Here is a 27,524-nt window from a genome sequence, read left to right as displayed (position 1 = left end):
TTCAGGCAGGCTCCAAGATGTAACAGTCAAATAACGATGAAGAGAATTAGATTATAAATAAAGATTAGAGTAAGACATCGTAAGGTCTATATTGCAAATTCTAGTGCAGCATTGATGAGTAAGGAGTTGATTAAAATTACTGAAGGTGACATGAAGTATATACAGCATAAACAGCATACTCGCACTACACATTGTTGCAAGTGACATTATTATGAAGTACTATTAAATTTATATATTTACCTTCCAGGTAAGAATTGCTCGACTGCTGTCTCATCATGCACATCAGATGTTGAATTCTGCAAAAATGGAGGAACCTGTTCCCGCAGCTTAGCAGGAGAATTACAATGTTTTTGCCCTCCAGGTATTTTCCCTTCTAAAGAAATGCATACAGTAGATTGGTAATGACTTTGGAAAGATCAATCTTTGCTGTTCTAATTTGTTATATGAACCAAGCTTGGCTTATGCTCTTTAGTCATTTTACTCCAGTAATGTAGACATGCAATGGTGTGTTTAGTAAAAATAACACTAAGCCATATAATCATTAAAACCACAGTGTGTCATGTGCTCTTCTTAGTTTATTCTACACCAGCACCTTTCTAAATTCAGCTTTTAATGCATATAAAAATATATTAGTGCTGTTGATTACCGTGGTACAGTGGAAACCGCTTAGTGATCACAGTTACAGTGATCATCCGCTTATATGGATCAAAAAGCTCAGGACAGAATTATTCCTATACAAGTGCTGTTTAAATAATTTGCCTATAGTAATCAAGTAGTCCGCTTACAGTGTTCATTTTGGGTCTTTTCATACATGACAATATATGGAAAAAAAATGTAAAATACTAAAACTCCCATGATACATGTATGATATGTACGTGGTTGCAGCACCATTATTGCCTCGTGGGAACCCGTCTGCTTCCGGCTGGTTACCTGAGGCTGGTGCTGCATGCACATTGAAATCATGATGGGGAAAAAAAAAAGTAATTTTCTCTCAATGAAAAATGTAATCTCCTTGAAGCTTATGACAAACTGCCAAAAACGAACCAGTGAGATGCAGCAGCAAAACTGCAGAGAGATATAGCAGAAACAACAAGCGTTTGAAACAGCTGTACTGTATTTTTAAACAGTCAGTAAAATTCAGTAAATAGCAAAGCATTTCATTGCTTTATATTCATGTAATAAATATACAAATGTCAATTAGATGGTAATCGGCATGAGAAATAAAGAAAAAAAAATTGGATATAATAATCATCCGCTTATAGTGATCAATTTGACTCGAAGAGACGTGATCACTATAAGCGGTTTCTACTGTATCACCAAACAGCTTTCACCTCTGTGTGAATACCCATTAGAAAGCACAAATCCACAAATGAGATGATGATGATGATACAATTGGCAAGTTTTTTGTTTTTTTCTGTAGGTTGTGTACTGCTGCTGAAATCCCCTCTTGGTTTTATTGCTCAAGCTCTGGCTGAATAAAATATGTAAATCAACAGGGAGGAAAAACACTGGCAATGACAGCATTACATGAAATCACAATCCATGATGTCTGCCAGACGTGGGAAGGCAGCAGAAGGATACTGTACACAGCACAGCACATCAATCACTTCTTTGATCCCACCTCTTACAGGATACCATGGCAATGACTGCTCCTCATCTGTGAACCAATGTGTGTCAAATCCTTGCGACCCTGAGGGGACTCTGCTCTGTGAAGGGCTGGCAAATACTTATAGATGTGTGTGTCAACATGGGTACACTGGGCCGTACTGCAGAACACCTATAAAGCACTGTGTTGATGGCCTGTGTCAACATGGTTCAGTGTGTGTGGATCTATCAAGAGGGTTCAAGTGTGATTGTTTGCCAGGTAGGTTCACCATCCAGCAGAGACTTGTTTCAAATGGAGGCAATTCCTTATAGCAGGCACACTCCCGGTTTGATGCTTTCACTTGTTCAGCTTCCTTCTCTGTGGGAGTGTAATCTCTTTGGCCTTAAGCAACAACACGTAACAGCCTTATGAAATGTGTAAGTCAGGGCTCAGTTCATCAGGTTGTGATCTGACTTCAAAGCAGAGATGATGCTTGGAATGTCTGTTTGCCCACTTAGGATCCAATAGTCTTCTGTTGGTATTTTATCAAAGGGATATACTGTCATTACATAGCATTTTACTTTACCGAATATTTCCCATGTGATAATAAAGTAGTTTCCATTTTTAAAAAAAGGATTTCATCATAAAAGATGCAGTAATTCACTGATAATGTATTTACTGGGAATCATGCAGCAGTTAAGGTAACTGCAAGTATGAGTCACATAATGTTCATGTCAGCTTAGTTTTTTTCCAATAAAGATATGTTTGATAATTGCAATATCAAGGCATTACCTATCTCAAAATACCCTTGTAATTTTTGTTAATTATGTAATAATTAACAAAAATTATAATTGTTATACTTATGAAAAGAAGAAAATAGAGCAAATAGTCCCACTTACTGCATTATTGCATAGTATTTACTGCACGTATCTGCCATTTTTAGACCCATAATCACTGAATTTCACAAGCGAATAATTACTCACCATGTTGCTTCTCAGCCTTTAGGTGAACAGCATGTACTTCATTAAGTGTTTTCATTATTCACCCATGTTAAACAAACAAAAATGATGTCATTTAAAGAAGCAAAGCAATAGATCAGTAGATTGGAGCAGAGGAGAAGTTTATAAAAAACTTCCTTGACTTAGGTAACTGAACATGAAAGAACAAGAAAAGTTTATAGTTACTCTAAGGAGTTTTCTTGTAAACAAAGTTACGTTTGAATTTAGTGTTTCACACCAGAATTTGTGTTGAACGTATTTCCTTCCCCATAAAACATTTGCAGAGCAGATTTTCAGAATATTTTGAAACCAGCATAGTTTGCATCTATGTTTGCTAACAGTCCTCTTCCCTGCCGTACATTCCTACCGCCACTGACTGTCCATGTAGTAACAGTGGAAATATCTATCTATTTGTGGACAAAAACATTGCATTTTATCATTTGGTATCTTTTCTAAATACTTGTGTCAAACCCAAACACAAACATGATTACTATACATTTCTAGAGTTACACAGAAACATTTACTTTTAAAAAGGTCATCAATTAGTGATAAAATAACTGTACATTTTTATAATTTAGAAAAGGAAAGACAGGGACGTAATGAACAATTATGAAATAGTTTTACATTTTTTATAGTTGTTTTCATTGCTGTTCAGCAGTAACTCTTGAGGACTAACTATATACTACAGTTGTGATCCTTAAGGGTTTTTTAGTAGGTAGTATTATGAAAAATCCTACAGGAATGTTAAAGGATCGCCATCTGAACATCCTGTCCTCTCTCTGCAGGTTTAACAGGCCAATTTTGTGAGATAAACATAGATGGTTGTGAAGACAAGCCGTGTGGAGTCCTGAGTATTTGTAAAGACACTCTCAATGGCTACAATTGCTTCTGTGCACCTGGATTTATTGGTAAGTGAAAGCTATCTTGAAGCTATTTTTTGGGAGTTAGAGTGACGTTTTATTCACAGAGGCAATGTGTCAATATGTTGCTTTCTCAGGAAATAACTGCGAGATTGAAGTGAACGAATGTCTCAGCCAGCCTTGTAGAAATGGAGGCTCCTGCATTGATGACCTCAACTCATTCAGCTGTCAGTGTCCTCTTGGAGTCACAGGTATTTTTATATACTTGCTGTGACTGTGTTATGTTTGCAGAACACTGCTCAAACTTCTATGTGATGAGTGATGAGTGGGAGGCAACTTCATACCTGTGTGCTTTAATTGGCAGGCTTGAAATTGATCAAAATTCGATTGTGCTGACATCACTACGGCATGGTCAGGCATACTGAGCATACAAAGAATTTAAGGAAATGTTGAGATGAATCCAGATCTAAATTTACAGAAAATGTAGGTATTATGAATACGGCATCAACAATTTTCATGAAATGTGGTCAAACTGATATGACGTTAAGAGCTTTTTCTTCCAGAAATTACACACTTGGTTATCATGACAACATTGGTGATGATGAAAATGTAATATGTCCGTTTGTCATGTAATTTGATCTCAATGCAACAATAAAAACATGTCGTTTTATACATTTCTAATTATGCTGTGTTAGGTCATGTGATATACATACAGTATATAACGGTTGAACACTGTTAATATACAGACCTCCCTGTACTCCATGAACAGCAGTACATGTTCAGCACGTACTGGCTCATGACACTTCTTTCACACTCTGCTGGACTAAGTGTTGATCAGTTTCTATTTCCATGCAAATCAAATGCTGTACATAAGGGAACTTCAATTCCTATATATTTGTGAGTAAAAAAAAAAAAAAAAAAAAAAAAATATATATATATATATATATATGTAGTGTATATATATTATAGTGACAGTGGAGAGATTGGACAGGAAACAAAGGAGACATGCAACAAAGGTCTGCTGCCGGAATCCAACCGCAGATGTTGTGGTTATGTGGCATGTGTCTTACCCAGTATGCTACTGGGGCACGCAGTTAGTCAAATCTTTAAAATTTAACCTTCTCATATGTTTATTTATAAGAGAGGTTAGTTTGATTTGTAACAGGGTCGGTCCTGATCAGATTTGAGGAAAATCAAAGTTCAGATCCACAACTGAACTATGAAAATTATAAAGTACATTTATTACATGCTTGGGGCTGGATCTGACGAGTTACTGTATGTTTTATTGTCTTAGCCCATGGTGGTAGGTGGTACTGCAAATGAATCTGAGGAATGGGAAGGTGTACACTCTAAGTAATACAGTCGAACTGTGCATTTTTAGGAGTTATGTAAGCGGACAATTTTTTGATTACATTTCATTCAACCTTGGTGCCTCTCAATAATGGAAACCTTTTATTGAGGAAGAGTTACGGAGGAGCCACAGAAATCCCATCAGGGCAATATTTTTTATGTGAGGACAGTAACAACTGTCTCTGCTGTGTGGTAGGTGATATGCTCAATCACATAGGCATGTTAAGTTAAACATATATGTTGTGTGTCAACTGTAAATAATTTAAATCATAAATACAAAATACCTACATAGGTGATACAGTTGGTTTCGCAAAGAAAAAGCCCAAATTAAGTGCAATATATATTGGGAATTCTCGACCCTTATAGTTTTCTTTTCTCAGTGATATTCAGCAATAGTGTTTTTCAGATTAATTTTAAGATTTATCATTGTTTTTATGTGATTCATAAAATTTATATTGCTAATCAACAGAACCAGTAGTCTAAATCTCTGTTAGTGGTACTTGGAGTATTCATTGAACCCCATAATACAGAAGTGTTGGGTAGAATGAACAACTTTTTTGAAATGTTTGTCATTGATTGGCCTTGGATGTGCCTACTAATAGTTAGTTTAAAAATCCAATGTTTATCTTTAGGCTGGCACCAGAAATAAGGCCATGGAGTCATTAAAATCAAATGGGTTTATCCCTGTGGGAGCAAGAATATGCTCAGCAAATTGCATTATAGTCCTCCATTAATTTCATGGAAATTCAGTTTTCAATACAAGTTTCAAGTTGGCAAAAGGAAAAGGTTTATCCATTAAACTGCCCGATATATTTTATTGCCTGATGGTGGCACTAGAGTAAAATCATGCAGCACTAATCATCCATGTGGGACAATGAATGTCCGTACCAAATTTCATGGTTGTCTGGCCAGTAGTCAGAGAGGCATCTTACTCTGGACCAAAATGGACTGACCCACCAACTGGCCACCCAAACTGCATTTTACCTCTTTTCACTAATGGGCCAAAAAATCTCATAATATGATGTAGAGGAAGTCACCCCACTTTTATTGTGGATTTTCTGAACAGAGGTGGTTTAGACTGACAGTTAAATTGTAAAACTACTTTTTAATCACTGTATTAAATGCTGAAAATGTAAGAATAAACAAATAAATAGTGAGACAGACACTTGTTATCAGTCAATTATCAGTCAGCTGAAACTGCATTTCCCAATAGGAGATATCATAAAAAATCTTTGGATGTCCCCAGAGTGTTGAAGAGGAACCGAGACATTTTGACCACATTGACCATCAGTATTGACAAAAACTCTTAAGAGGACCTCAGTGTGTTAACTGAGCTAACCCTCAGGCCACATCCTGGCCACATGGGAGGCGATAAGGTTATAAAACAAACTCTATTCTTTATATTGTTACAAGAGCTGCACAAGCTGTACACAGTAATCACATGGGCTCTTGCTATTATTCCAAGGCCTGTTCTCACTTCGGCATTTTGCACTATATAACAGCCTCTTCCAGAGCTTGCAGAGACTGTAGATGTGTGAATTAGTGAAAGTGCAAAAAAAAAAAAAAAATCCTCTTGCGGCTGAGTTCACGTGCAGATAAACATGTTGTTGACCAGCTCTGTATTTTCAGAGAAACAAAATGAGGAGAAAAACAATGAGATAATGATAAATATTGTATTTTAAGTTAACTATTCTTTGTATTATGTACAATATAGGAATAAACATAAATCTTTTTTTTTCAGAGGAACAATGCAGTTGTTTGAACTTCATCTGGACTGAATTTAAAGCTCCTGTTTGTAGGAATAGAGAGAGAGAGAGAGAGAGAGAGATAGATGATCTCTGAAAAAAATGCAATGAGGTAGAGTAGGAGTATAAAGATGTGCAAATTCACCATGATATTATAAACAAAGTGTCAGTGTCAAATAAATTTTGCTAGCATAACAGTAATAATTTGTTTATTTTACATGTTGCAAAATGTGCATGTGAAATATCTGGATGTCTTAATTTTTGTGACAGCTGTCTTAAAATACTGTTACTAAGGGATTCAAGGTGCCACCAGCCATCACATTTAATATTCTACATGTAGAAGCTTAACGCCATATGCAATGAGGGAAAGTGAATATGTATGAGTCATAAAATGTGAAAAATCAATGCTGCAACAGGGCACTTTTGTGACCACTGATTCTGTTAAATGTCATCTTTACAGGGGACTACTGTGAAGTAAACATAGATGAGTGCACATCCTCTCCCTGCCTGCACAATGCCACGTGTGTTGACCTTGTTCATGGCTATGGATGTATCTGTTTGCCTGGCTTCACAGGTTAGTGCATGCCTTTTTTTAAAACTTGTGTGAGGAGTGTCTTTGTATGTTTTCACATGAACGAAATGTACAGTACATACTGTATGTAGTGCGCCATTGACGTGGATTCCTTACCTATTGTATTCCAGGACAAAAATACCACAAAGCACAGTCCGAGAAATAAACAAACACTTCTCAAGAGTTTCAACAAATATTAAACATCACACTCTTAACACATACAAAGGTATTGGTTGGAGGACACAATTAAACAATATTTCAGGCAAAATGTCTATTTTTGCTCAGTGACCCAGTAACTCAATAGCTTTTAGCAGGCGAGGGTATACACTTGAAGTTTTTCACACCTGGTAGGCAAAGTGTAACAGAATCATGTGTCATGACTTACATCTGTTTTTTTTTTTGTATTTTACAATTAGTTAACACATTCAGCAGTCATCAGCAGCTCCTCATAATGATTCAAGAACAGCGGAGTAGTTTAATACTTGCACATATTTTTTAGTGTTGTAGAATAATTATTTCTCTACGTGTGGTGCTGTGATACCCGCTGATTAAACGTACAAAGATGAATGATGATGCTATAGTAGACCAAAACAAAGATCATGTTTTCTCACCCTGAAAAGTCAAACACAGTAACGGAATTTTAGCTGTCTCCTTATAATTGCATATAATTCCCACAGAATAGTCTTCGATGTACATAATGAACAATAAAACGCACAAAGGAGCTTTTTAAATTTTTGTGAATATGTTGGAAGAGAACTTTTCTTGAATGCTCAGAAATTATATCTGAAATGGAGCTCTTGCTGTGAGGATGTTCTCTGCTGTTTCATACCTTGCTGCAACACCGTAGGGAACCCTCTCAGGTATTATGACGGTATTTAGCGCTCCAGTGCACTGGCATCAGCTTTCCCATCATCGGTGCGAATGCCATTAAGACCTGCATCTTCCAAATAAGTCCTTTGCAAAAGACACTGACCCAATTATTTCAGGTTCTAATACATTCAGCTCAAGTTTGAACACTGAAAGATTGTGGTTTTTCCAGAGTGATGTTAACAAGCTTGTAGTCTGGACAATAGTACAAGTTCTCCTTTGTGGGACAGAGAAGCTCGTCTTCTGATAAAACTTGCAGTTTTGCTATTTAAATATTGATTGATTTTTAACTGTTTAACATGTATGTCAGTGACCCTACGGTATAACATATTCATCAATCTGTGTTCTTTTCTGTCAAAGGTACCAAGTGTGAACTTGACATTGATGAGTGTGCTTCATCTCCCTGCAAGAATGGAGCCACTTGCATTGACCAGCCTGGTAATTACTTCTGCCAATGTGTGGCTCCATTTAAAGGTAATGAGCACTGAGGGAATGGGGACAAAAAGCAAAGTTAATTAACTTCACATACTATTATTTTCACCTGTCTGAACTCACTTCACATGTCTCAACAAAATTAGTACATCTTCATTTGCTACCTGTAGTTAAAATGAAGAAAGCTTGAGTAATTAGTGAGATGTTAGCCATGGTAGGTGGCCAATGTCAATCATTAATTCAAAAGATAGAGCTTGGCTGATTTAGTTGTTTATATATAATAACAGAGAATAAATTGTGCATTATTCAGTTGTGTACATGACATGTTACAGTGCTGTCATACATTTCTGAAATATCTTTTCTTGTATAAAGACCATAAAAAAGAAATGAGCAAAAGTGGTTATCCACATTTAAAAGGATAGTAATATGTGAAATACTTAATAGAATTTCATCATGATACTGTCATTGAAAATCAATTAAATTAGGATTTTATCAATTGTTATAATTGATCTACACAGTGGTGAAAGTAGATTTAGGATGTTGCTGGAACTACTGCTTCACCTCTACCTCTATTTTAAAAAACATAAAAAAATATATATATTTAGCATGTTTGAGTCCCATATTGGTAAATATTTACTGAATATGATTGACAACGAAACTAAAGCTGTTTGTCATTTAGATCCACCGTTGCATGTTATGGTAGAGACTCTACCATGAAGTCTAAGAAACTGTCAGCAGATAAAATTCTAGCATTGGGGTTTCACAGGAGCACAACAGGCTCCATTATTTATAAATGTGAAAAATATTCATCCAGCCAGCCAGACTCCTCCTAGACACACCCATCCCTACAAACCCAGCAACCAGTCATGAAGAGCCTTGGTCAAAACCCAAGGACCAGTCTGACAGATCTAATTTAATTTAATTCAAACTTTATTTCTGACTCACAATAGGGTCCATAGTGTGTGTGTATATATATGTGTGTGTATATATATATATATATATATATATATATAAAGGAGAAAAAGAAAAGACATGAAACATAAAGATATACAAGGTAAAACCACAACAATTCATCATTCAATTTAAAACAAAACAGTTCATATGTAGGCTATCTCGCCAGTGTTTTCTGAGCCTGGATGATTACCGAGAGCAGCTCTTTCGAGGGATGGTTAAAGCCTCTATGATGCTCTTCTCTGACTAATCCAAGTGACACAAAGTTGTACATCAGATGTCTTAGAATTGCCTCATATGTAGGAACACCAGAGAACAGTTGACTGGCACTATGCCAACTGGGAACCTGAAGCAGCAACCTCACAACATCATTGTAAGCCACTATGAGCCTCTGCATGCTACTTTTCCTGTAGCAACACCAAAGATGAGCTGTATACAGAGGTGTGCAGAAAGCTCTAAATATTGAACATTTTACATTGACACAACACATTCTTAACTTGTGAAGAGACATATTGGCCTGAGCATATAGTTTACAACATTGTCGATAAATATCTCTGTCATCATTCAAATCATCAGTCAGAAAAGATATTTTATTTCCTTGTATGTCATGAGAAGAATGTCGCACAAGTGAAGCCCAGGAAAAAATAATTTCCTATACTCTCTACTTCTGACCATTGTGACATTACTCTTTTTGGCATTAAAGTTAATGTCATAATCTTTGCCGTACAGTGAACACGCCTTCAGTAATTGCTGCAGCCCAGCACTATATGACCTAAAGATTACCAGGTCATCAGCATACATAAGATGATTGATAACAGAGTTTCCAACATGACAGCCTGTGTTACACCCATTCAATTGTTTCAATAGGTCATCCATATACACACTGAACAAAATAGGAGACAAAATTCCACCTTGGCGAAAGCCATTATTTACATGAAACGGGGCAGATACAGCGTTGCCCCATTTAACCCGCATTGTCTGATGAGCATACTAGAAGACTAGTATCCTAAGTATATACTTTGGAACACCTCTAGCAAGCAATTTCAGAAATAATTTTTCATGATTAATTCCGTCAAAGGCCTTGGATGCGTCAGTAAAACACATAAATACAGTGAAATTTTGGCTCCCATATTTAGCAACTATTTCCTTTTAAAGCATAAATACACATATCAGTGCCATGTTTTCTTTTATCAGTGGTGAGAACAAACATTTCCAACCTTGTTAGCAGGATTCTTTCCAGCACTTTAGACAGAATACTGGCATGGACAACAAGTCTATAATTATCCATGCTATTTAGTTTACCAGATTTGTCCTTAAAGGTGTAGTGTGTAGAATTTAGTGGCATCTAGCAAAACAAATTTGGCAGAAATGGAATATAATATTCATAAATATGTTTTCACTAGTGTATAATCACCTGAAAATAAGTCATGTTGTGAATCATGTTTTTGTTACCTTAGAATGAGCCCAGAACGGACAAACCAAACACTGGCTCTAGAGAGGGCCTTTTGCATTTTTTGCAAGGGGTGGGGTTGGGGTGGGGGTATTCAGTTTGTTGCAATCTGCAACCTCACCGCTAGATGCCACTAAATCCTACACACTGCACCTTTAATGACAGACACTAAAAATACAGGGGTGATAAAGTCTGGAAGGACACCCTAAACTATGAAACCAGTAAAACACATGGCAAGCAGAGGACAGAGCCTATGACTGTCATTCTTTAGGTGTTCTGCAGTATTCACTATTTTATCTGGGCCACATGCACCCTCGATGTTGGATGGTAAGGAAGTTTTAAAGTTATTCATAACTTTGACCTCTTTCCAGAAGTCATAATGGTTATTATTCTGCAGCCTCCTGCCAAGTGAATCAGCTCTCATTGTGTTCTCATTTCTTTTAATAAAACAAAGAGCATATTTAAATCTTGCATTGGTAAGTTTTTATATGTTCAAGCAATGACCCCTGTCTAGGTCTTCTTGATTATGATCAGAGTTTTAAAGCCTCTCTAGCTGCAGCATGATGCCAATCATTCCAGCCAGGTTTAATGTTATGCACCTTGTTCTTATGTTTACAAAAGGGCTTACTAGAGGCATTAAGAGTGGTCACAATATTGTCATACATGGCTCATAGTTCAGTACTATGATGTGGGTTTTTACAGTTGATATTAAAACACTTCAGAGCATCCCTATGCAGTTCGATATTATTTAACAAGTTGTCAGTTACAGTGGAATATATGTTAATATTTGTCCAGTCCAGCTTCTCTGTATTAGCATCATTGCCAGTAATGGCTAGCACATTCTCAACATTTAAAAAAATAACAATTGGTATATGATCAGAGTTGGCCATCCCATAGTATATCTCTGCATTATCCAGAAAGGCATGAGCATCTGCTGTACATATACAATGACCAAGCCAAGAGGTTGTGTGCCCAGCTTCACTAATATAAGCAAAACTCTTATCAGGCAGGAACATTTTGCTGGATAAAATAAGATTGCTGTCATTACAGAACTGCAACAAGTGTTCTGCAAATATAGAATTGCTATCTGACAAGTCAGCATTAAAGTTCCCAATGACAAAAACACAAGCTGAACCTCTGTCCTCAACAAAAGCCAATCTGCTCAGAAATGTATCCTCAGATACATGATAAGACTTATGATAAGACTCATAAGGTATATAGATATTTATGATTATAAACTTATTTTTATTATAATTTATCTCTAACCCAATAGCCCAATCAACATTCTATCTTACCACCTTCATCAGTGGGTCATATTTGCTATTCCAAAGTATTGACACTCCACTAGGTATCCTACCTTAGACTACTTTGTGCTGAGATTAGTGGTGGACTCCCCAGGAGCATGAAAATCCTTATGCAGTGTCTTCTGAGTATCCAGGTCTTGTTAGGCAAGCCAAATCTCTTGAAGGCACAGGATGTCACACTCTTCCAAAAATGTGTCAACCACCAAACGTTTTGTTTTATCTGTAGCACTGCGCCCTACACGCAGGCCACACACATTGCATGATACAACCCGGATCTTACTTTTCCTCTAGAGGGGATCTACTGCCCCAACAGACTCAAGGCACACATGAGCATCATCACTAGGCAGAGTTCTGAGACCTGGGATTTCCCTCTGGACCAAGCTAGACACCAACTGTAGTGCCTCTAGGCCAGTGTGTCTCGTAGTAGCGCCGGATAAAAGACCCAGCTGGTCAAAGCTGAGGATCATACATTCCTGCTTCTTCGTTACATTCAGTGGTGACATGAAATGAGCTGAATCTGCTGTATGCTGACCCGGTCTTTCGACACATAACCTCCCTATCCAGTTTCTCTATCAAATAGTCACTGAGAGCATCCAGGCTCAGATCAAACTTAGTAACAAATACACTCACCATCTTTGTTTTGACGGCTTGTATATTACTAGGTGTGCCAGTTCCAATCATGCCAGTCTTCTTTCCCTCACGTTTCATTGTAGCTTGTGCCAAGCTAGGTTTAAGTTGAGTGGCAGAGTTTTCAGTCACCAACTTCAGATGACATCCCTCCCTCACCACAGTCTCCATGCGGGAGACTGTGTTTGTCCTGAGGTCCAGTACAATGAAGCAGTAGCTGTAGCTGTAGGCTGCCCTGGATTATTGTTGATGGTTTCACCGGTTATTGCTGACATCCAACCATCAGCCTTAATACTGCCAGAGTCCATGGAAGGAGGGCCATGTGGCTTCTCCATAGCAGTCAACCCGTCATCAAGGGCAGCAGTTACTGCTGCAGGCATCTGTTTCAAGGGTTCTTTTCAAACAGAAAATGTCATAATTTATTTGTTCAATTCTACCTAGAAGCGCTGAAACATCAGTGTGATTGAATGACACAGGAGGGAGCTGATCCAGGTAGTGTGAGACAAATCTTGGTATATCCTCTCCGCACTCATTTAGCACTTTCAGGTACATTTTTATGGTGTTAATATCCTTTTGTGCACCTTTGTGAGAGACACAGTGTTGGGACGTGTTAGAACAGACCTGAAATAAAATCGTCCTTGAGGATTCTATCCGCTCAGAGCTGAAACTGTGTGTAACCAGCAAAACAATTTCATCGTGACTCAGGGTTGACCACAGTAAAGTTCAGTAGTTCATCTTCTACTATCACTTTACCATCATTAGTTCTGAATATCCCTGGTTTAATTCGAGAGAACGCACCACCCGCAACACGCCATGTTGCATCAGCCGTCATCTTGATATAAATCAGTCAGACAGTTATGGTTAGGATTAAACTCAGTCTAATGAGTGCATTGGCTGTGAAATCTAACAACAGTTAGGGCAGCACTTCACAAATTTAGGCTTTACAGCAGAGAAAAAGGCACATGTAATTTACAGAAAGGCACTTCAAAGAGACGCTGACAGCATAAAGACAAAGATTCAGAGCTCTGATGAAAATGAAAATTTAAGTCTTCAGCTACAGGATTTAAAGGACTGTAGAGAGTACAACAGAAATGAGGCACAGTTGATTACCCATGTAACACCATTACTAAGTGGCACATGGTAGTGGCAGCATCATGATGTAAGGTTGCTTTTCATAGTCAAACACAGACAGAACTGTAAGTAAAAAAAAACACAGATACTGTAAAATCTCCTTCAGACTGCCAGTAATCATAAAGAGTGTATGAAGATTTCTTTGTTTGAGATAATGGAAGCAACAGTGTATCTTGTATGTAATTTGCATGCATGGTAATAACCATTACTGTAACAGAAGTACAATAACTAAAACCCACGTCAAAATTTTCACTCAGTTTTGAGTCCCAAATCACTTTGTAGTTCAGGATGTTCACTGTCGTGTCTAAGGTTTGTAGAGAGCTACATACATCTTACAAAAGCAGAGGCCTTGATTTGTGCCAGTTTGTGTTGTTAGACCCAATCAGCACCTCATTCTCTTCTCTTCCTCGCTATAGATCACACATTTGAGTAGCAAAGTGTGTCTACAGCAAATAGAAATGCTTTGTCTTTGATGTAATACATAATCCTGATTCGGCTCTTTCTCCAAGTATGTATGCACCTTGGATGGATTGTACCTTGTTATCTAAGTGGTGGGTAGCCCCATTATAAGCACAATAATATGAAAATAAGTGACTTAGCGACAAAACTCCACTTAGCTCCAGTCTGGGACTCAATTATATATTATATACAGTACCAGTTAAGAGTCAAAGTAAAAAGTTTGGACACTCTGTCCCATTCACTTGAATGAGAAAGTGTGTCCAGAGTTTTGACCAGTGTGTGTGTTATGTGTATATATATATATATATATATATATGTATATATATATGTATATATATATATATATAATACAAGTGCTTCATGGAGCTTTATTACCACTTCCTTTTTATACAATGACCAGTTAATTAGATTTTGAAAGCAGTGTGTATTTTATTTGACAATAATAGTGCCGAAAGAGGCTATTGCCTGGTCATGAAGTATCTATAAAAGGATGGATAAACTCCTGGTGCCGGTTATATAATGTGCATGTCAGTCAAGCATAAATACTAGTTACCTGGATGTAACTCCAGTTCTATGAGTACATGTGTAGCCCTCTAGCTGACCATCACAGAGAGGGGAGGGGGATGGAAGAGATGCAGTATTGTTTAAATACGGGAATAATTGTGCATATTTTAATAATAATAACAGCAGCAATACTACATGAGCATGGATAACCATGGTAAATTGGCTAAGCTGGCAAGCATACATCCATGAGCATGCTACCCACATACCACAGCTAAGTGCTGCACTGCCAAAATGTTCCAGGTGGAACTCAGGCGCTAGAATTATTGTTCCACATGTCAGAGTAAGTGGATTACCGGTAATGCAGTAACAAAAATTTAACAGCGCAAACAGAAGCAGATCAGAAAAGAAGGAGGACTCATACTAAAATATGAACAGATATACTTATCAAACGGAGGGAATTAGAAATAAAGGCCTTTCTATAATATAAGCCTGCATCCAATAAAGGCCTGGTACCCCCTGCAGTTGAGGTAAATAAAGGCCCAGGCCACTATTTGGGGAAATACGGTACTCAGAATGAGCTCTTTGGTTCAGGCAGTAAGAATGTGTTGAAGCAAAGGTTGCATGTCTCCTGGACGAGCAGTTCTACAGTCATCGTTCAGTTTCCTAAACGATTACCTTTTCTGAACTTGTTGGGGTCTCAAATAAAGTACCAATAATGTGCTATATATATTTGATTACAGCATGCAGAACCCATTCATATTTACAATTCTTCTACTAATAAGAAACTGATTTCACCTATAAAAATGTTTGATGCTGATGATTTTTGCAGCAGTTTCTTTAGGACTGTCTTATTCATGTTTTCTTTATGTGACCCTGTTTTACAGAAATTATCCAAGGTAGGAAACAGAATCATTGTGTTACTGTATGTATAATTTTGCATGTTGCATTTGACATTTTTTGTTCACTCATTTGGCATGCATCGCCTGGCCTGATTGGTGTTCTATATTGGCTTTTGAAATATTTCCTGTATATGTGCATGGCCTTTCTATTTGTCTCTTTGTCTCTATTTTATATTTTTCTTTTTTATGCGTGAGAAGAGTGATTTTCTTCACCAGATGTTGAGCTTCATGCATGACCTGAATAGACGAGACGTCTGGCACATTCATTCCGTCTGTACAGTTCTAGCAGTTCACTAAAACAAAGTGACTGCTGAGTGACACAAAAATCCTAATAGTGCCAATGGTTATTTTCAGTTTGCACATTAATAATGCAAATGAGGTGCTGCACAGCCACATGTGTGCTTTTTATCAGTTGTTTTAAATCAGCACGGAACAAGACTGCTAATCAGAACTGAAGACGGAGACTATTCATTTGGTAATTGTTTTGGCTCAAGCATAAAACATTTTCTTTGAATTTAATAACAGCATCGGCCATTTCATCTCTGATGTTCAGTTGCTGAAATGGACAAAATAAAAACTTATTAAGAAAAAAAAAACAGTTAACAGTTCTATACACACACACACAGTTGACTGCATGATACACACACACACACACACACAAAGAAATGACAGTAAATACCTTATCATATGTACCACATCCCTACACAAACGTTAGCACTGCATCAACTCCAACGCACTCTACCCTTTGTCTGTCTGTTTCTGGAATGTTGTATGTTGTTGTGGTATATTCTGTCATCTCATGTCTATCTCGTTTAAATCACCTGTTTGTCGTGCTTCACCAATTTTTAAAAAAGTTAACTGTTCTAAAATTAATTTTAAACAGCATCCAAAGTGTTTGATTTACTGCATCTCTGTGAGCATAATCTATCACTGCAAATATTTTGCTTGTGTTTATCATTTTGGTCATGTAATCTACCATGAGGTCCGGTTCAAGGAAACCTTACAATATGGGTTTCCTCAAAAAATCCCCAGCTCTTTACATCCATTGTATTTCTACACAGATTCATGCCTGCTAGATGGTCCTCCTATATGTATTTCCTTCTTTCACTCCAGGTCATAATTGTGAGTTCTTACCCTGTGAGGCCAGTAATCCCTGCGAGAATGGGGCAGTGTGTGTGGAGGAATTGGATCAGGACCATTTCCCTTTGGGTTTCCGCTGTCATTGTCGCCGGGGCTTCGCTGGCCCCCGCTGTGAAATCAATGTGGATGAGTGCAGCTCCAACCCCTGTTTTCACGGCTTCTGCTATGATGGTAAGAAACAGCCTGTCTTGCCAACATGCTTAATGACAGGCACTCAAGACAGAAGCAAAGCTCTACACGCACACACACACACACACACTCACAGACAGACATACGCACACAGTGAATATGTCAAATTTCGTTTTGCTCACTTACAGTCTGACAGGCAGTTTTCAATTGGGTCACCATTGAAGCTAATAAGGGTGCTATGAGTTATTCCACCTGATGTGAGGATCTAGGATATTACCTGCTGGAGTAGGCTTGATTAGTTCCTTAACATAACTGTGAAACAAAATCAATTAAGCATCAATGTTGTGTTGTAATTTGAGTAATGGATGATAAATGACAAAATTAATAAAATCAAAGGCATAATATTGTTTTTATGCCTGTGGCTGGCTGATAAGATTTTACCCCTATGCATTCCTTGTCTAGCATATGTGATTAAAGAACTCATTTATCAAAAAAATAACCTCAAAGAAAAGGATTCTTTATCACCAGTTGGTTAATAATTGTAAAGTGTTTCTGTAAATTATTTTCACCTTTACTGCGAGGGACAAAAATCTGAAACTGCACACATTTATGTGAAATATTGAATTGCTTAGAGTAGATATAATTACTGTACACCAGTTGTGCAGAGCCAAATTAGATTTTCTCAGTAGCAAAATATTTGTGCTGCAGTAGTACCTTTAAGGTCTATGGCATTTTGGAAATCCTGCCAATGTTGTTTCAGCTGCCTTATGCCGGAACAAAACAGTGATGGCAGTGGATCACAATCTAAGGGTATCATATCCTTCACTGTGCGACAGTAGACCTCGGCCAGCTGTCTTTACTAATCTTGAGTGCAGCCAGTTCACCTCAGGTTAGTGACGCAGGCCTCTAGGACCTATTGGCCAACGCTCAGCAGCAGCCAGCCAGTCACCAGAGAGAGCACTGCATAGCCACAGTGGCTGAGATGAGTAATGCTGCTGCCACCCAGGACCTAAAGCATTTAATGAGAGTAATAGCAGCTACACGCACCAAGACAGAGTGACAGCATAGATTACGTGGTAAATCTTTGGGATAATGAAGAATCCTGGGACCCTGACTGGGGAAGTAATAAATTCACTCCTGTAAGAACTGCAATTACCTCTGTCACTGGCTGCCTGTACACCAGTGGTGTGTTGCAGAAACAGGATGATGCATCCCTCTTTAACATCATTAATAATTAAAGAGAGGAAGGAATTGATTATTAGACGTGGGAGATTCTAACTTCTGAACGAAGAAATTGGCACATTTGTAACATCTGAATAAAGAATGGCCTTGAAATGGGCTCTCTCACTTTGTTGTACTTCCTTTCCCCTCACTCACTGTGTTGCAAGTGTGTTGTGCTAGTAGAAACAAATGACAAGGCTTTCAGACTTTCATTGAGAAAGAGGGGGATAAGTACAGATGGGAAGACAAGGTAAGTGGTGGCAGAAAAGAGGGCTGAATGGCCATTGCAGAAGGGGTTCATTTAAAGATGGTTAAAGTGTCAAATTGTGTCAGACTGATGCAGAGGGAGGTGATGTGACATAGCAACAATTTAGCAACAACAGGTTTGACTGATACAGTAAAAGGCATTCATAGGGTTGGGTATCGTTTGAATTGTATTGATTCCGATTCTGCTTATCGATTCAGTTTCTTATCGACTCCCAATTTCAATTCCAATATGGTTAAAAAAAAAGAGGTCAAATGTTTAGATAACGAAAATATCTTTATTCTTTTAAGCATTTACTTTGACTTTTATTGTTTCATTAAAATAAGTAAATTCAAAGTCTTAAGTGAACATTCACAAAGTAAATACAATAAAAACCTATGATCCACAGTCAGTGCATACATTTTCTTGTGGATGCTGTGGTATTTGACGCTCCTCAGTTTTCTCTTTGGTCATCTTTCTCTTTATTGCCAAAGAGAATGGGGTGTTGCGGCTTGGTATCCCTGGCCTTGAGTGGGACCTGGATGCAGACAAAATGGTGGACAGAGAGGCAGACATCTTGGACTTCCGCCTCCATAGGTGACAGAAAACCAACGTGACCCTAGCAGCGGAAGTTGGTCTTCCTCGTGTCGTTTTTGCGTGAACACCTGCAATGTGAATGTGTAGTCCACTTGTGGCAGAAAAGGCAAGAAGGCGGGAGGACTTTACAGCGGTAAGATACAGTCTATTAAGGATCTTTTAAAAAGTTTGTTGACTTTTCTAAGGTTTTATTCAATGTTGTCTATCAAACTTTGATATATTGAAGAATCCAGCAAGCTTGTGTATACCGTTATGGAGAAAATACATTTGAAAATGCTAAGTGGCTCCAAGCATTTTGTCTCGTTGCACGTCATGTAAGCACTTTTTAAAAATATTTGTGATAATAAATCCTGAGTTTAAATGAGTTTAAAATGGATATAGTACTGTTGAGTACGAACTGTTAGAATCATCTTACATTACCTCGCTAATGGGCAGCAGAGGTTAGATGCTTGGATGCTCAGTGCTACACTGCAATCTCTAACACCTAACGTTAGAGCTTGCAGTGTAGCACGCAGTTGACATTACTGTCTATTACCACAACTAACCATCTGTAGTGTAGGGCCTGGCTTAATCACTGTCTGGGGAACCAGCTCATAATGTAGGCTATGTGTGTGTTACTGGTTAATGTCACTTTAACGACGCCTCAACACTTTGTTTAAGTTTAAGATATGTTATTAATCAGGGATTCTGCTCAATTCAGCATATTAATGATGTCATTTGCAATTAATTTAATACAGTTTCAGCTGTCAAGAGTTGCCTCACTCCTGTGCGGTCCTCCATGGTGTTTCAGTAGATGACTGTAGTAAAAACGCTGATTAACTGGATGTAAAACTCGAAGTGAAGCTATTTTGCTGAATTGCAGAGTAGCCAAATCTCTCAGTAGACTGAATAGACTGTAATGACCAGACTGAATGGATGTTCATCATATGAGACGAGTAATGAATGTTTGTTGCTAATGTTTTAAAAATGATGACTGAGTTTGCTGTAGCGTTTTTTTCTTTCTTTCTTTTTTCTTTTTTTTTACGAGCTGTTTCCGGCTAAATTACCTCAAGACAGTGATGTCTATTATCACAGATCACTAACATAGCGCACGTGTATAGAATATCAAGGTTTTGTAGTTTTATTTTCGTTGTTCATTTTGTCATATTAACTGTGTGTCTCTCTTCTTTTCTTTCAGTTCTCTGGATTCAGACGCTACAGCAGCGCCCCTAAATGCCCCCTACAGAGCGGTCGGACAGCGACATCCAGCAGCAGATTGGTGCAACTGCAGCTGTATTTTTTGAATAAAAAAAAAAATAACAGAGAGCAAAATCATAAGTCTTTTTGTTTTTATTTCACACTTGCTTTGGCAGTGTAAACACATGTTTCCCATGTAAATAAAGCCAATTAAGCCCCTCTGAACTCAACATTGAATTTAGAGATAGGGAATACAGGGTTGTACACAAATGTCCCTGTTTGGTTTTTGGTTCCCAGCACAGATTTTCTGTCTTTTCCACAAGAGTACCTTGTATGTTTAAATTGCTGGTGTCAATTTGACCCCAAACATAAAAGATGCCTGTTTATTTTAATGTAAGAGCTGGGTTCATTTTGATTTTGACAACAGAGGCTACAAAAAAAGTGCTAAGGGTCACTGTCAGGAGCTCACAGGGTCTTCCATTTGGCATAGCCTATTCACATTGTTTAGTACATTGTTTATAAGAATTTTTTTAATAAATAAATTTGATTTAAACATTACATAAAACATTTAAAAGAACTGGTGACTTTTTAAAGACTTAATGAATTAACTTTATATTGGCCGATTTCTAAAATCTGTACTAATTGCAACCTTCTCACTTTAAAATATTGTATAAAGCCTTTAAGAAAGTCAATCAACTTTAAAATATATTTCTAAGAAATAAACTTATATTTTTTTAAATCCACATTCTATGTCACAGGGAAAAAAACGTCAAGAGGAGAACCAACTTCCGCTGCTAAGGTCACATGATTTCCTGTCAATTGGCGGAGGTCCAAGATGTCTGCCATTTTGTCTGCAGCTAGGTTCTCTTGCTGGCTCTACTGGAGGTGCTAGTGAGGTGCTAGCGCTGAATGATCGCACACTCATGCTAGGAAACTGCAAGACATCAAACACTGAACATTATTGGAAATCAGTACCGTGCTACCTTAAATGTTTGGTCAAATTTGTTGTGCAACCTGTCTTACAGCTGATTAGCTTCCCACATGTATTGCACATTGCTTTATTGTTTTCTTTAATAAAGTGAAGCCACATTTATGAGCATTTAACGTGGTCTGTCTTTCACTACTGTTGTGACGTTAGCCATGCATGCTTGTATCTAAACAACTCAACACGCTGTTGCATTGATGCATGACGTAGACAGGTCCTGGCAGATATGTAGCCTTTGTTTGCAATAATAGAGGGTTGTCGCGTTTAGGAACCGATAAGCAGAACTGAAATTCAATTTTTTTTTTTAACAGGTACCCGGTTCTTTGCATTTTGGATTTGGTTCTAATTTGGAAATGGTTTTCGGTTCCCAACCCTAGGCATTTATGTAATGGTTATATCCATTAAAAATGGAATCAGCACTTACCTGTGCAGAGATGTCATATATCAGAAGGGTCTACTGAGAGCACAGTGATTTAATTTATGATGCAAGGTGCTGTAACTAACCTACTGATCTTGTTCCAGTTGTCGATGGGTATTATTGCCTTTGCAATCCTGGTTATGCTGGGCTGAGATGTGAGCAAGACATTGATGACTGCGTGAACAGTTTGTGCAGTACCAACTCAATATGTAAGGACCTCCATCTGGTAAGTAGACAGATTTGTTGTATGGCAGTATAATGGAGTAATATAATAGCCTTCAAATGGCCTTTAAAATGGAGATGTGTCCTGTTAATCACTACAGTTGCTAATTCATTGAAAAACACAACAATTTTTTTTATAAAATATTGACAAAACTGAATCACATAACCTACAGCTTATTGCCTTTGATGGCTATCTCGCAATTTATGTGTGACAGCATGTCTGTTGCAGTAAAATATAAGCAATTGTGCAATACTATCAATAGTGATGTATTATTAACAAAAATAAAATATAGTTACATGGGACAGAGCAAGCAGCACTAGCAGACTATTTTAGTCTTATTGGGCGATTGTAAGTATATTTCAACTTGGTGTCCATTTGAAATAAGATAAGAACAGGTCATGTCTAATAAATGCACCTTATTAGTGTATCTTCAAATGGACAAATTACTATGCCATTTAGTCTGAGCTCTTAATGTGCTAAAATGGCCAAAATGTTACCAAAGTACACTTGACACGAAAAAAAACAACAACTCATATTAGGTCATTTGGACCAATAATTTGTTAAAAAGCTAATCTTTAGGATTAATATATAGAGCATAAAACTCATAGAAAGCACCAATGTTGATTGTTGTTTTTGTTATAATTTTGTGTAGACATTTAATGACTTCACACTGTAACAGTCCAGTATGTTCTCCATTGGTAGTTGCCTCTCCTGGCTATGTAAAGCATGTGTAGACATAGAAAAAACATTATAAATGGACATGTCAAATGCAGACGAGAAGACCTAGTGGCCAAAGATGGTTCTTCTCTGAAAGAAACACCTCAAGTGTAAAAAATGTCCACTGCTCAAACACAGCCATCATGAATAAATAAACAAATAAAAGGATACAGGAATGATGTGCAGTCCTCCCAGGAAAACACTTTTGTGGTGGCCAGCCAGTTTCAGTGACTCCCAAGTTATCTGCTGTTCTCATGGAGCATGATTTGTCCACTTTTCTCAAAGATACGCTATGTCTACAGATCATTAGCTGCAGCTTTTGTAGTCAAAGCTAAGCTAATGTAGTTCAGTTTAGATTGAACTACAGTAGTAGGATAGCGAGGAGAAACAAGACATACCAGGTCTGCCTTCTACCTGCAGGCCTCAGTCGATTCTTAGTGAATACTTGTTGAAATAATAAGTGAAAACTGAGTTCGGAAATGTAGGCTGTAGTTTGTAGATTGAACATCAAGTGACTTTCTAAATTACTTGTTAGTGCATTTTATTCCAAGTGTGCTGGTCCACTGTACTGATGCATGGGTTTCCACAAATGCACACACTCAAATTTAAAGGACATTTTAAGACTTTTTTTGCAAGGCGCAGCTCTACTTCTGTAGTTATTTGAGTGTTTTTTAAGCCAATAACATTGATCTGTTGCAGCTGCAAAAAAGGCCTTGGGAGCCGCATGCTGCTCACAAACTGTGCAATGAGTACCAGGGGCCTTTTTCCAACAGCTGCTTATTTGCTAACAGATTGCAGTAGTGAAACAGATGTGTCATAGATAAGAAAGTCTTGGGGGGTTTTTTTCTCTCTTTCGACAAAGATAGATAATTTCTGGTGTATGGTCCGCACCTAATGTTTGGGTTTAAAATAAATCTGTATGTAATGTATGTTTTGTTTTGGTTTGTGAGTCCCAAAGGGGCCACATGGTGAGAAGAACAAATAAAAACTTGGTCTTACAAGTATTTTAAAACCTTTATTTGTTTAGCTGGAATGAAAGTAAAATATCTAGAATAATCATTAACTACTGTTTCAACAACTAAGGATGGATCCAATGTTTTTGTGTTTATTTGAGCTTAGACATAATTGAATTTCAATGTAGATTTAATATCTCTCTGCCAGATGTAAAGGCGGCAATGCTATACAAACAAGTTAAATGTAGATATCAGATGTCTTAGACTGACTAGCCAACACTTGAGTTGAAGTGGGAAAAGCACAAGTTCTAAACTATGCTCAGCCATTTTCACTGGCCTTAATTAAGCCATTTACTAACTAGAGATGCAAATTGTCCGTTTACATATACTTCTTACAACTTGCATAGAAAACTGCGATTATCAAATATTAAAAATGATAAAAAAGGAATTTGTTTATTTCTCACTGAAATGTGTCTTGACTGCAGGCTAGTTATAGGAAAATGAATGACAAATTTATGGGCCCTCACGTGAGTAGATGGCATCTACGGAAAGAGCCCGGGACGCCAGGATTCACTGTTGAACCCTCTGGAGGTGTTGTGGGTCTATCAGCAAAACATCGAGGAAAGAGGGCACCCACTTGATAACCCTGAAGATGCCATCACATACTTGACCATTCCACAGAATCTAAGCAGCACGTCTCACGTGTGCAATTAAGGGATATTAACATCTAGTCCTACATAACAGATCAGCACAGAATTCTGGTTAAAAAATGTCATTGTAATTTTCTGGGATAAACTAAATACTTACATGCCCAAAAATATTGGTACCATTCCACCTTTTAAAAAAAAACAACAACTAAATTTTCTCTGAATTAAGTTGAAACGAAGTATATATAATAGAAGTATATGGTATCCATTATTCTTTATTTCACATTGAATATAGATGAAACTTTGCTTTTGATTTAAAACTTAACATATTATCTAATATAATAAAACAAGTGAAAATGGCCAAAAATATTGGTACCCTTAACTTAATATTTTGTAGCACAGCCTTTGGAGGCAATAACTGCAGTCAAGCACTTTCTGTAACTCTGAATAAGGTTTCTACATTTCTCCACTGGTAGTTTGGCCCACTCATATAGAGCAAATTGCTCCAGTTCTCTCAGGTTTGATGGGTGCTATTTTCCAACCACAAGTTTCACCTCTTTCCACAGATGTTCAATGGGATTCAGATCAAGAATCAAAGCAGGTCTCAGAACAGTCCAATGTTTTCTTCTCATTCACTCTTGGGTGCTTTTTGATGTATGTTTGGGGTCATTATCCTGGTGGAAGACCCATGACCTGCGACTAAGACACTGGGCTGTATGTTCTATTCCAAAATGCCTTGATAGTCTTCTGATTTCATTGTGCCCTGCACAGATTCAAGGCCAGTGTCTGAGGCAGCTAAGCAAACCCAAAACATCACTGTGCCTCCTTCATGTTTCATGGCAGGCATGGTGTTCTTTTCTTTGAAGGCTTCATTTTTTCTTCTGTAAACATAGGGTTGGTGTGATTTACCGAAAAGCTCTAGTTTTGTTTCATCTGTCCAAAGCACATTCCCCCAGAAGGACTGTGGCTTGTCAACATGCATTTTGGCAAAGTCCAGTCTGGCTTTTTTATGTCTCCTCTTAGAAGTGGGGTCTTCCTGGGTCTTCTACCATGGAGCCCATTTTCATTCAGACAGCGACAGATGCTGCGACTTGAAACTATTGTACCTTGAGCTTGAAGATCAGCTTGGATCTGTATTGAAGTTTTCCTTGGTTCTTTCTCGACCATTCAAGCAATCCTTCTGTTCAATCTCGGGCCAATTTTCTTCTAGCAACCATGTCCAGAGATGTTGCTGCAATTCCATGGGCCTTAAACTTCTTGATAATATAGGCAACAGTGGTCTCAGTAACATCAAGCTCTTTGGAGATGGTCTTGTAACCTTTACATTGACCATGCTTGACTATTAACTTTTTTTTAATGTCTTCAGACCACTCTCTAGTTTTCCTTCTGTTTTCCATGTTCAATGTGATGCACACAGTGGCACAAAACAGCAGAGTGAGTATTTTTTTCCTTTTAAACTGTCTGCATGAGTGATTATAAGATTGAAAACACCTGTGATACTAATTAAAACACAATAATCTGCTTAAAGTATCACTGCAAATCAATTATTCCTTACAACTTCTAAAGGGTACCAATAATTTTGTCGAGGCTATTTTAGAATAAGTCTTTGTCTTTGTAGAATAAGCATGAATTCAGTTATTTTCACAACTTTTCTACCACATAAGAAGGGAATCAGATGTGATACAAAAGATATAATAAAATATCAACCAATACAGTATTTTTGTAGTCACACTCTTTCACCAATATATATTTTTCCTCAACTCATTGGCTGGACCGGGCACAGACCAGCCCTATAACCGTAGTTGTCCGTGAGTGAGTGACTGAGTGAGTGATGAAGTTACACCACTGGTCGGCTGGCTAAGTGTTGGAGATTCCGCGTTGGCCGTTGCTCTTTCAAAATGAATCGGCACGAAATGATGGAAGCAGAGGACAGCAGCGTGACACTGAGTGACTGTGTTTCTTGCTCCGAGCTCTGATGCTCTCAGCTCCAGTGTGAAGTGAAGTTGGCTAAACTCCTGTTTAAACAGACACGTACCAGTGTCTCTACCGTCTCCTCCTCTACCATCCAGTGGGATTGACTCTTTGGCTGACAGCGCTGTCAGCAGCCGGCAGGAGAGACACTCCGCGGTGTGTTTGGATTTTATAACTGAACTAATACCAGGATGCAACTTTTTTATTTCTCTGTCGTTTTCACATCACAAACGATGAACAAAAGCAATAAAATAAGTCTTGCAGGTAAAACATGCGACTCATGTAGCTGTTTCGTCAGTTTAGTGTGGGGCGGCCGTTCTGCAGGTGTGCTTGATTTGACTGTAACTGCTGTAACTGGACAGATATAAGCCTCCTGAATTTGCACCCAAAATGCTGTCAAAACTTTCATTTACAAGTTCCACCACAGCCTCCATGATCATTGGCTGGGAAAGAGACAGAAAAAAGATGCATAGAGGCATGAGCTAGAGCGCAGAGTTAAAGCACCCCAAATAACCATCACTCTGACAAAACACTCAATACAGATTGAAAAACGAGAGACATCCACAGAGTGAAACAGATGAAAGAGCAGGGGGAGTTAACAGATAATTAGAATAGTTAGAATTAGAATTAAAATAAGATCTCTTTCAAATCAAACATCCCAAGATGTGGGTGGAAAGTATTGTTCTTGCAACTGCATTTATACCCTTTTTTTTTACTCAAACGTAGCTTAACTATGTCATGTGATATACTATTTCAGTACACTTTACCAGCAAATTGGGACTGCTACAGAAAATTGCAGATGAACATTTAATATCCAGGAATTCACATCAAAGACACTAACACTGACTATCCTTGTAACAAATTGGCCACAATTTCAAACATTGACCATACACAGTCCAGCCATATGCTAAGTTTTGACCTAGTCTTGTTATTCAAATAAGGACAGTTTTTGGAAAACCCTTCACATAGTCTTGTTTACAGTGCAGCTATCCCTCTCTTAGAACACTGTGTCCCACAGAGCTTTAGCTTATTTTGGAGAATTGCGGTCCCTGAAGGTGACTTAGCAGCAAAAATGAGATTATGTTCTATTGCCAGGGGTAAGGAATTGGAGTCTCCTGGAGGTATCTAATTTATCATGAGATGACGGCATTTTCCCCCCACTACCATAGGGCCCACAGTGTACAAATTATATCAGACAAAGTTTAACGGCTCCCCTCCAGTGTATGAAATACAGATTAGCATGCGTTCAACCAGCAGCACCCAGGACCTTTAGACAGAACGCTGGCAATGAGGAATCCTGAAAAACTGAAAAGACCATATGACTACCTTCATCTGGTGTGCAAAGAGGAATTTAAATTAAACAGGAACCT

At 37.9% G+C, this 27,524-nt stretch overlaps 1 protein-coding gene across 2 annotated transcripts in view; it reads left to right on the top strand.

The window, feature by feature from the left end:
- Positions 1–27,524, top strand: part of eys (eyes shut homolog) — a 170,822-nt gene that overhangs the window by 42,028 nt on the left and 101,270 nt on the right. Inside the window, exons 16-24 of one of the 2 annotated variants that reach the window (XM_042433936.1) lie at positions 248–361; positions 1,631–1,864; positions 3,369–3,491; positions 3,581–3,694; positions 6,999–7,112; positions 8,337–8,450; positions 15,719–15,730; positions 16,847–17,044; positions 21,748–21,869. In XM_042433936.1, the coding sequence (XP_042289870.1) occupies positions 248–361; positions 1,631–1,864; positions 3,369–3,491; positions 3,581–3,694; positions 6,999–7,112; positions 8,337–8,450; positions 15,719–15,730; positions 16,847–17,044; positions 21,748–21,869 (1,145 nt within the window). The remainder of the gene's footprint in view (positions 1–247; positions 362–1,630; positions 1,865–3,368; positions 3,492–3,580; positions 3,695–6,998; positions 7,113–8,336; positions 8,451–15,718; positions 15,731–16,846; positions 17,045–21,747; positions 21,870–27,524) is intronic. The other variant, XM_042433937.1, reaches the window with a different exon arrangement.

This window comes from Thunnus maccoyii, chromosome 14, assembly GCF_910596095.1.
Source record: "Thunnus maccoyii chromosome 14, fThuMac1.1, whole genome shotgun sequence".
NCBI lineage: Eukaryota > Metazoa > Chordata > Actinopteri > Scombriformes > Scombridae > Thunnus > Thunnus maccoyii.
Note: the sequence above shows the minus strand (reverse complement) of the source record. Positions and strands in the feature narration are given on the sequence as shown.